The sequence below is a fragment of the Rhipicephalus microplus genome, chromosome 2 (genome assembly GCF_043290135.1).
Source record: "Rhipicephalus microplus isolate Deutch F79 chromosome 2, USDA_Rmic, whole genome shotgun sequence".
NCBI lineage: Eukaryota > Metazoa > Arthropoda > Arachnida > Ixodida > Ixodidae > Rhipicephalus > Rhipicephalus microplus.
Window position 1 is genome coordinate 86501351 of NC_134701.1, and position 11494 is coordinate 86512844.

Sequence of the window (11494 nt, forward strand, 5' to 3'; positions counted from 1 at the left end):
GCTTTTAGGAGGCGGTGTGCTTCTTTGGTGGCTTGCTTGATTATACAGCTTACTGTTTGTGTTTTGGTGCCGTTAAGATTAAGGTAAATTGTATGATGCAACACTCTGCTCGTGATAAATGCGTGTACCGTTCGCATAGCACCTGCATTTCGGTGACCGCAATCTTCAGTTGCCACTCTGCGTATTAGCTGCGTAGTGGCTGCGAGTGTGCTTGCTCTTTAGACGTTGGAGGTTTTCGGTATGTTTCATACAATCTTGCGGGCAGAGCCCCGATGATTCGAATGAAACGGGCGTGAGGGACCTCCCCATCCTGTACGAGGATTTTGATAAAAGTGTGGTTTAGGTTACTTTTCGGTGGAATTAGGAAAAGTTTTTATTTTTCTGGTGAACATGCGAGGGAGGTTGACCTTGGGGACCTTGTCCTGTTACAGTTGCAGCTGTTTGCGTTGCTTCTCTGATTTGGGCGTCTGATCTGTGTGTAAATGCAATGGCATGATACTACGCTTCTACCGAATGGTCATCATGCGCTTAAAAAATCTTTACTCACGCCGCTATACACTAGCTAGCGTAGGTACCCCGCAAAATCCTGTCGTGCCCTGTTTCTTTTTTAACGTGGTACTCATACCGCTTGCAAGGAAGCCGTGGAGAACCCCCCCCCCCCCCCCACTTCTGGATCATACCCTGTACGCACGTGTTAGTGTCTGGATTACACCCAGTGATATGTGCGTACAGGGTATGATCCAGAGGGAGGTCTCCGCAGCTTCCTCAGTAGCGGTATCAAAAATGAAACGGGGCACGACAGCTTCTTGCGAAGTACCTACGTTAGCTAGTGTATAGTGGGGTGCACGAAGATTACCTACGCGCATGGTGACCGTCCGGTAGAAGCGTAGAATCATGCCATTGAGATAACGCATATAAGTTTCGCCACGAGTTACAATGAGGTCCAGCATAATTATTCATCATCAGCCAGAGCTAAAACATCAGCAATGTGAAAAGCAGCGTAGGCCTACGTGTCCCCTTACAGACGTCTGTGGCTCCTTCGCTAATTCGCCAAATGAAAAATTAACGGCGCAGAGAAAAGGGCCCAGCTGCAATTGCAGTAGAAGAGGTTAATGATACTTTGAAACTGCAATCTTCCGTGCATTTTCTTGCGCCAGGCTAAGGCATGTAGGCTGCAGCCCGGCTCACCGTGAAGTTAATAAATGCTTGCCGCTTTTCCCCCGTTCATATCAATTCATAAAATATCACTGCAAAACCATTCTTTTGCTTTGTATAGTGATTGCTTGTTGGCTGATTTCGCTTCATTCAGAGCTCTTGCAGTGCGCGATTCTTCGACGAGGAAGTTTTGTTTGCAGTGATATCGATACTTTGCACGATTTTACACTTTAGCAAAGTGATAGTAATTGTCTGACACACAGGAGTCTGACAAGCAAAAGATCAGATATCATGCCCAACACCTGGCGGTTGGCCTTGGAAAAACAATGTCGCTCCGGCGTCTCGATCTATCTAACGATTTCTCTGTTGCTGAGATTCGTTGCATCGCCAAGGCTGCATATCATGCCGAGTCTCTGGAGGAGCTTCACTTCTTGGAGATTGACGCAGTAGACGTTCAGGAGATCTCCGCTATGCATCAAGAAATGGCTAGCAAATGGAAGGTGACGTTTGGGCGGTGAGTCGATTCACTACGTGCTTGTTCAGAATACGTGTTGTATGGTGAAATTGTTCGGCGAGCTCATTCAGACTCATTCGGCCGCAAGCTAAACGAGTTTTAGCCTGATTGAGTGAGGCTGTAAGAAATTCTTACGAGTCGGTCCGAGGGGGTCGGTTTTGGTGTAATTTTTGGCAAGTATTAGTTCAATAAATTGAACTCTCACTTACATTGGTGAGGTCCAGCAAGAATAATTCGCGTTAAAGAAGTTTCTGTCACTCAGTACGAGTGACACTCATGAAATTGAATACTTGTCATTGTGAGTAATCATTTAGAATTAACAGGTTTGTCAAACAGTGGTAATGTGTTCTGTGTATTTTCTTGACCATCGGCAAAAATATTGTTCAAAGTAATAAGTCGCAAACTATTTAAGGCCACTTTCATCCTATGGGACCACACGTGATTTCTGTAGAGGAAAGGTTTTAGTGTGTGTTATTTAGTGTATATTATTTATTTCCCATTGATCACTTTCCGGCATATCCATCAAGATTTTGCATGGAATGTACTGCTGCATTATGAATAGCAATTGTCAATACAATCATATCAAAGTATTGAAATATGTAATTATTGAATGTCTGAGTACTTGACTTATTACCACTTTTTTCATATTCAGTTCAACACTGTGATAGTGGTGGACAGTGTGTGACGTTTCAGTCAGGTGACGGACTTTTGAACATGCGACGCACGTTTTTATTCGTGTCTGATCTGAAACAATTACTGGCGTTTAGATATCCGTAGCGCTTACATCTTGATTTAGTTATAGATTAATTGAATAAATGTAAAATCATGAACCTTTGTTCGCTCGTACTAATTAAGTGTCACGCCATTGCGTTATGCCACCGAATTCCCGAAACAAACTCGTTGTTGCGCAGTAGACCGCCATAGAAAAGAAGAGCGTTTAGGCAACGCTCGCACTTGCATTACGAGCAAGTAAAATCAACCTAGGTGAACATGGGCACAAGACGGCGTGGACAAAAACAAGGGCGCGAAATTTATTTATTCACAAATGTTTTAGGGACGAAGATTCACTTATTCTGACTTTGTCCTGCTTCTGACGTAACGGCAGTATAAGAAGACAGACGGACGGACGGACGGATGGGCAGACAGACAGACGGTCGGTCGGTCGGTCGGTCGGTCGGTCAGATAGGCGGACGCACAGTAGATGAACGGGCGCATGGATGGATGGACGGACGGACAGACGGACGGACGGATAGACAGATGTTTTGCCCTACTCGTCATCATGCTCTCCGTGCATATGCTTTGATTTTCTGAATGGCCCGGTTGTAGTTTAGGCTTCAGAGTCCACCGAGCTGGGCAGGAACATTTGCGGTGGCAAGGTAAACACGGCTGACCAGGTCACCTCTAAAAGCTGTGACGCGGATGAGGCATGAGCAGGCACTGCAATGGCAGCTGGCACAGTAAATGAACGCGAAGAATGAGACATCGCAGGTGGTGTAACCGCATGCAACCAGCCAACACAAACGCGTGACGTATATTTTGTTTGTATTGCCATCGCGTTGATGGTGAAGTCGTGAGGGGCTCTGTGTCGTCGCTTTGTTCTCGCGCTATAACTATCGTTATCGGGCTCCGCATATCATGCAGTCAACGTCGTGCTCTTTAGCTTTGACATTAAATATGTTCTCGTCATTTTTCATTATTTCTATCTCTCTCTCTTTCATAAATACACTATATTTGCCCTCAATATTTCGCATATGTTTTCTGTGTCACCACGTAAATCTATATCACTCGTTATATCGCCTTCAAAATTTTTGTCAGTGCTCTTTCAAGAGCAGAGCTCATTAAGCTCTCTGTTGAGCCGGGCACTGCGAACATAAACGATCATCATCATGAAGCGGTTAGCGCTTGATCCTTTCTTTACCTTCAGCTTTATTTCTACAACACATGTACCAAATAATTCGGCGTCAAAACACGATAGGCGAGTCTGTTACGCGACTAGAACTTACGAAGCAACTTGTCATTGAACTGAAAACGTATCATCATATCAGTAATGATGGTACTAAAATCCCATAGTATCGTGGAATTGATAGTCTATTGACAACAGATCACTTAAAATCACTTGCGTTCCAGAAATCTTATAACACCTGGTAAATATTCGCTTGACTACAATCATGTGACATACTCGCATGACTGAAGAACACACTTCTATTCACGATACTATAATGACGTAACACTTAGCAACATAAACTAAGTCGCGCAACATCGAGTAACAGCATGCAGGTCATGCGACATGATCCCGCCAAAAACCACGCAACAGCTAAGCGCTGGATTATTACCACATCACGCAACATGCAGTGATGTGAGATGTCTTTTCTAGTCTAGACGTACTTAATACAGCTATCAAAAACTTAGCATCTCTAATAAGAACTTCGCATTACTAGCACCACATAGTTGCGTCATTCACTAGCTCCGCGGATGGTTCAATACCACTACTGCAAGCTGCGTACTTTTTTGAGAGCCATATAATTTGTGGTAATGATTTCTTGATTTAAAGTATGTCATCATCAAGGGCGGTGAAATCTAGCGATTCGGATGGGGACAAAATAAGGTCACTTAGTTACCCCTTTATTTTAAGTGATTTTCGAGTAATAGTAAAGTACAATTTCACAATCTGAAAAAAAACACCACTATTTTCGCGAAAGAGCACTTGGTAGAGCAGAAAACGCGGGTCGACACGCCGCCGAGAGATTCCCGCACACATAGCAAATTTTGAATATGTCCACTAGGTACTATCTGGCTTCTACACGATAAAAATTGTGTACATTGTCATCTGTGGGTGCCATAGATATTGCATACGATTTTTCAGAAAACTGCATCCAGTCATTGTCGCGAAAATGCTAACAAGTCATCTTGAAATTTCTTGAGTCATATGTGGACGCGCGGATATTTGGCGTGAAATTTATCATCGACACTTCCACCTTGATTTTTCTATTCTACTATTGGAATTATTATCCTTAAACATATAGCTCTAGAGTGCTCGGAGTGCAGTTTATCATTCTAAACCAAGTCGTTGTTTATCATTCAAACCAAGTCATAACCTAAATGAGCATAACAAGTGCGAACTTCTGAGTCAATATCTTCAAGCGTTTCAAAACGATGCAGGTAACGCGTACCTACCTTCCAGGTGTGTCAGGTGGGCGGCTGTATTAAACTTACATTAAGGCTAACGTGACTGCAGCAAAACGTCCGAATTGTTCGTCCAAAAACGGATCTCAGATGGCAGCTTTCGCTGTGGTGCATTAAAGAAGCAACGTACACAGGAGATGCCCATTACCATCCCACTAGTTATGAAAAGTGTAGCGGCAGTGATGACAAAATCAGGCTGTAAACAAAGTGGCACGGAAAAACATAACAGCAGACGCCCCGCTGTGCGCTGTTCGCGTAGGCTAATTTCTGCGCAGATTTAAGGTTTCGAGGTATAGCTAGCTCGTCTTGTGTGGTTTTGCGCGGTAAGCCAAAAGTATAGGTTAGTTTGTGAATATGGCCTTTAGAGCCGTGTACTCTGCTGTGATAACATTAGGAGTCAATTGTCAGAAGCGATTTTAGTGATCGATATTAAACGGACAGCTCATATGGTCATTTTTTCGCTCTGTGTGCCATGGCAAAAAATGTTTTGAGGGGAGGGACAGGGGCACACATCCGGCGTTCCGCCCACTAGCTTAGCCATTGATTATAGCCTCTGCAAACAAAAAAACCTCTACCTAATTTTCTCTGCTGATCCGTAAACGTGCTTGATTGAATATGTAGGACATCCACACACTATTATTATGTAGTCCCTTCTAAAAGACAATCACGAACGCATCCACTCAAAAAGCACACACCACATGAGTGCTGTGTGTGGGAATGTGAGAGTTTTTTAAATGCGAAGCATTTCTTAGCGAAATTTGGCATCTTTGAGCGCATTTATCTATCTATCTAGGCACCCACGACTTTTAGTTCTACTGGCCGTTTCGATAATGGTATCAATACGAAACTTGGTACGACATAATATGACTGTATGAAGATATTTGGCCAGTCATAACATGAAAATTGTGAGAAGTATGTCATGAAAGTCATGATTTACAATTAATGGTCCTGCAGCTTTTGCGGTTGCTTCGTTCACATGGCGTGTTGAAAAATTGGTAAGATATGGCATGATTGCATGGCGAACACAAGTGACAGACTCTAAAATGATAATCATGAGATGTGTGCCATGTGAGAACATCACTACATGCCACAGCTAATACATTTTAACGTGACGCGGTGCGTGTGCTCGCCAGCGTTCGTTTCGTCGCGTCACGCCGGCGTTGCCACGCCATGCACCGGTCCTGCCATATACTCACAGGCACGTGCCGCGCTGCGTTGCTTTGAGGCATGCACGTTTCAGCGCTTCCGGCGTCCCTTCGTCACGAAAAGAAGGAGACGCAGTGTTGTCTGGGTAACGCATCGGCGCGAAATGCAGCATGTCGCATTTTGCACCGGTTGCCATCAGGCCGCGCCGACGGGCGCTGGACGCGCCTGGCTTCATACAGGCGCGTCCAATGCTCGCGTTTTGCTAACGTAGCGTCGCTGTGTCCAGCGTGCGCGCGCGTCAACGCTACATTGGAGCATAATGGGTCCTTCATGATGCGCTCGCGGCCGTTTTGCTAGCTTCACTTATACCAAATTCGGTGTTACGCGACGTCAAATGATCACAAATTATATGACTGGTGCAAACATAATCATTCCGACACGCGTGTCATGTAAGAACATGACAACATACCATGCTCATATCTTGCTCGTGGCCGTTATGCTAGCTCCACATATACTAAATTTGGTATCACGTGACGTGAATGGATGACAAAGACAAACAACACACCCAAACATGATAATCATTACTTGAAAGTTACGTACGGCATCATTTACCTCCACCTCGTAATGTTTTGCTGATTTTAAAGTGACATATCAACATTGCTCATTTGTGCTTCGCATATAATCTATTCTCAATGTACGTTGAATCTGCCAATTTTTTTTAACAAGAGAGTACGAAGTTGAGCTTCATACCTAAAATATGACGAGTTAGCAACTAACGCCCAAATTGTACTTTTCCATACAAAAAAGGTACTTTTGTAAATTTTCACCTATTAAAAGTGATACTGATTTGCAAAGCTTCAGTACTTGTAACACGCTGACGCCCTTTTATTTATTGCAATATGAATGGATACGCCACTACGAGGTTAAGGAAAGATAAGGAGCCTTAGGTATAGTGAAAATTATCGGGAGAACCTCAGTACAGCTTCTCTCATAGTCCGACTTGCTTTCGAATGATAAAGCCGGTAAACCAATTCACTAATCAGTTAAGTTGACCAGCGCTTTAACTACGTTGTTTATTCTGTCTAAACCTTCCCACTGTCATGCTTCACCTCGGCTATATGCGCATGCACCGGTCATTGAACTGTTGAATAAATTTCCGCGTATACTATATATAGTGTTGCGTGTTTTTTATAAATGTAGTTTTGTGTTCTTATTTATTCAGCAATATCAACCGGTACAAGGCTGCAATAGATATAGCCTCTTAAAGTCGACCTTTTCTTTTATCTCACATTCGCAGACTCATGATTACTCGATACGCAAACTGGGCTGAAGAATTCGCCCGTTTCCACGAGGTTTTGTCCGACCCAGAAAGCAGCGAAGCCGTGAATATTCTCTTCGCTTCTATTGACCACACGTGCAACACTCCCGGTATCTCGTGTGGAGACCACCTGACATGCCTGCATTTGCTAGGCACCATGACTGACGAGGGCGCCGCTAGGAGTCTCGGTCTGTACCTGGAGCTGACGCGCAGTCTGCGCCAGCTGAGAATGGAATTGCGGACGTCGCCTGATTCGGCGCGAGTGATTTTGAATAGCATCACAATGAATAGGAGCATCGAACAGTTTTACATATTGGGTACGTGGTCTGTGGTTGGAATGTGCTACAGTGGAGGCCTAAAACATGTGGGCCGCCGGCTGAACGTGGCTGCGGTCCTTTGACTGGCATCTCTGCCCACGTATCACTGTCGTCCCATATTTCCTTTTTCTTAAGAAATCCATGAGCTTCCAAGCTTTGGCGTTAAGCTGCCCCTGCAGACAGAAATTTTTCGCGTAAAGCCGACGGCATGCTTAAGTGAGCCTGTTCAAACTTCGTCAGTTATATCTTGCGCCAATAAGAAAAAGGCTGTCTGATTTTATATTTTTTTCGCATATTGTGCTGAATAATACTTTGTTAAGGTAAGCTGCACAACGTTACCGGTCAGAAGCAAGTTTCTCGTGGCGTACCACATGTGGTCATCATTTGTTCAAACGTAGCCATGAAACAAAACATTATTCTTGAATCAGGTACCAGAAAATATATCCTATATGAAGAATGTTATCGACGTTTTTCTCGAATACTCCAAAAATGACTCCCACATAGTAGGCATAAAGTGGCAGTGAAAATAGGAGCCTCATTCAACCCATCCTTCCTCACACACTACTTTCGTTATTTTCTAGGCTCTTGTGGGGCAAAACTTTGAAATAATGGCTTCCTAGCTGAGGTTAATTGCAAGCCCCTGATTAAGGACATACTGTCGACAATGCTGTTTAATATAGAATTGTTACGATTTGGCAATTACCTTACGAGACTAACCTCTGTTACTTGAAACATCAGTGAAGGCTCGTGAACTACAGTTCACTAGTGAAAAACAGATCCTTAGTTTGAGGCTGTAAAGCAGGCCATGTCGCACTCAGATTCACAAATAAGGGTGTAATAATGGTACCTTTCCTTAATATATCGACAAATAAAATAAATGCTCCAGAATAAATACTTTACGCTTTGTCTGTAGTCTGCAAGCGTATTTAACTGACTGCTAGGTAATGATTGGTAATACGTTAGAAGTGGTCTCGCTAACAGATGCGAATGTAACTTGCGTACGGTGGGAAGGCCAAGGTAATCCGCTGCCTGATACGTTTAATACTGGTGCGTGCGATACCCGGTTCGTGTTGCCAGAAAGTTTCACGTATCAGTGTGTTCTAGACAGAAAAAGCTAGCGGTGTTTTAAGAGGAAGTTTCTGTCTCTGAAGGTGCCCGCTGCCAGGGGCACCGACGTGGGTGCGGCGAGTTTGTTATGGCACATTCGACACAGGTCACTTTGGAGCGCTCCAGAGCACTCTGGCAAATCGCGTCACGTGAGGCTGGTCCAAATTGAGTGCTCGACTATGTTCGGCTTGCTCATAAAAAACAATCTGCTCAACTCTGAGCGTTCGAGTGCATTTACTTCCGAACACGGCCACCATCTGATCACGTGATTCCAGCGCCTCACCTGTTTGCAACAGAATATGCGGAAACTTGTATCGTATTCTGGAGTCGGAATTCTCAGGCGAGTTGCTAGCCGCACGTTTGGCTCGCACACGCTTTCTTTCGCTTTGATTCAGAGCGGGCGCCGTAATGTAGCAACTGGAGTCCGAGACTGGTGGCACCAAGTCAAATGAATAACTAGTTAGCTTCTTGAAATGTGGCGGTCAAGCTCAGTTAAGATTAAACATGGTTAGTCGGATAAACGCTGTTGAGCTTTACGTCTAGCGACATGTACCTATGGTTTTGGAGACAAGTTCGTCGCAACGATGGCTACCGCGCCCATGTAACTATTGCCGTAGTCAGCCCTTTGCCGTGCTTCGCCATTATTACGCTTATGGAACTCGACAGTGTGGCGAGAGGTGGTGGTTCTGCATAAGAAAGCAAAAAACGCGCATTGCTGCAGTGCATTATGGAGCACGGCTCAGCACCTTGCGAGCGGGGGGGAAGGAGGGAGACAGAAGCTAGAGGGATCAACAACGCAACTAAACTACTGTTTAGGCACTGCACCATGCTCCCGACCGGATTCTAGAAATTAGGTGCCTTTTCTCATCTTCTAACCACTACCACCACCACTAAACTGGAGCTCCTAGGGAAACGTACTCGGGTCACGTGAGCTTACAGAGTGATTAGATTGAGGTTCTTTAGGAAGAGAGAGGACTTCTCCTTCCCGGGAGAGGCGACAGAGAAGCGCGCTCGGAGGGGAAGATGCGTTATATATGATGATGCCTTATCAAAGTTCTTTCTCGAGGCGGGCAGGACACACCCAGCAGGAGCGCTTGCAACGCTGCTCGTTTTACAGGACAATCGTGACAGGAAAAAGCGCATTCGGACGGGTTGGCGGGTGGAAACGGCTATGGCCCCACTATAGGGCTACGGTAGAGTTCTAGAGTGGCCGTGAATGAGAATATTAAAGTCCTATAGATCAACGTAATGAAGAATGGTACAACGAAATTCTACTTAGAGAAGACACAATATATACATATGCTTAGCAATGCTTGCAATACAATAAAGCGACAAATTATGACACTGCCAGATGCGAACTGCGAGCTTAGATGAACGTGTTATTTTCCGTCAGGGTTCTGCTGCCAGTGGCGTTGAGCCTATCCTCTGCCAGACTGCAACAACAGCGGTAGACTACGCTCTTCCACCAGTTGCATCATTCATTGTTCATAAGAAAATGACTGAGACGTTTTGATATAAAAATACACGGCGCACATTAACAGAACGTGGGGAGTAGCCCGACAGGTGCGCCTACCTTCATGCAGCCCATTTTTTGTCTATCGCCGCGTACGAGGAAGCGCGACTGCCTGAATAATGGGTAGACCACGGAAGACAACGTATGGACACCATCCGCTAAGTGGACGCACTTCGGAGCTTACGTACTATGTAATGTTGCGACAGGTCCGCAGCGGCCGGCCGCCGTTAAACCTTTTCGGGACGAAGCTTCTTGAAGCGTGGGGTCTGCCAACCCAATGAGGTATGTAGTTGTAGCAGTAGGTGACCACCTTTAGCATAGTTCTTGCAGTATTCACTCGACGGTGGTACTTCTGGTTGATGAAAAGATGCGAGATGTTATAAAACTAGAGAGAGTGGTACTGGGAGTGTCCACTACATGACGGTACTTGTAGTTGATGATGAAAGATGCGAGATGTTATGAAAGGAATGATGTCACGTATGGCGCGTGTCATTTGTGGCAGGCAATCGTTCTATTTATGGCGGTAAGGCACGCTAGGGGGAGCATTGTAATAAAATTCGTTCACTATTTGCTTGTGCTCAGAGTCGCCGGATGGACAAGGCTGCAGAGCGGCGAGCGCGGAAGGCGGCAGCAGCGCGCGCTGGCTAAAAGAATCCCGAAGTGCGAGCCCGCGAGGCAGTGAAGCGCCGTGAAGCTGTGCAACACCGCCGCCAAAATTCTGCTTTACGAGAGCGGGAGGCCCAAGCGGCACGGCATACACACACAGCGTTTCTCACATCGTTAAGTGATGATCGACTGGGCGAATTACACGGGAGATTCACGGTTTACCGATGATTCCCTCCGGACCTTCACCAACTCACCATCATTCACCCTGTGGATATGCTGTGATTCTTTATCACTGCTGATCCCTTTACCTCACCCTATCCACGCTGTATCATCTTTCATCTTCCGCAGCGCTGTGCATAAGCTTTCTTACATTCCTACTCATTCTATCGATACCGCCAACACCCCTCAACGCAGCAATGGGCGCCAAAGAGTTGTGCTATAAAAACACAAAAAAACATTGACCTGATGAATGAGACATTCGCTCCGCTGTATCGGCTTCCACGGAGTGGCGCTGGTGGCGTTTTTCTACACGTGGACAGTGTAATGTTACCGACCGTTACGACACTCCGGCATTTACGAGCAGCGTATCATTGTAAGGCGTTTGATAACATGCGACAGATAAATATAAGGTGGAG

At 45.3% G+C, this 11494-nt stretch overlaps 1 protein-coding gene across 1 annotated transcript; it reads left to right on the forward strand.

Annotated features, from left to right (window-relative positions):
- Positions 1 to 1456: 1456 nt before the first annotated feature.
- Positions 1457 to 7716, forward strand: LOC142790185 (uncharacterized). The gene is made up of 2 exons (XM_075885187.1): positions 1457 to 1669; positions 7296 to 7716. Exons 1-2 carry the CDS (start codon positions 1482 to 1484, stop codon positions 7714 to 7716), a joined length of 609 nt encoding a protein of 202 aa, XP_075741302.1. The 5' UTR covers positions 1457 to 1481.
- Positions 7717 to 11494: the final 3778 nt, after the last annotated feature.

Excerpts from the sequence above, each read along its gene's own strand:
- LOC142790185 (XM_075885187.1), top strand. The coding sequence starts at position 1,482 with ATGTCGCTCCGGCGTCTCGATCTATCTAACGATTTCTCTGTTGCTGAG. Across the intron at positions 1,670-7,295 it reads TGGAAGGTGACGTTTGGGCG|ACTCATGATTACTCGATACG; the intron begins GTGAGTCGATTC and ends TCACATTCGCAG.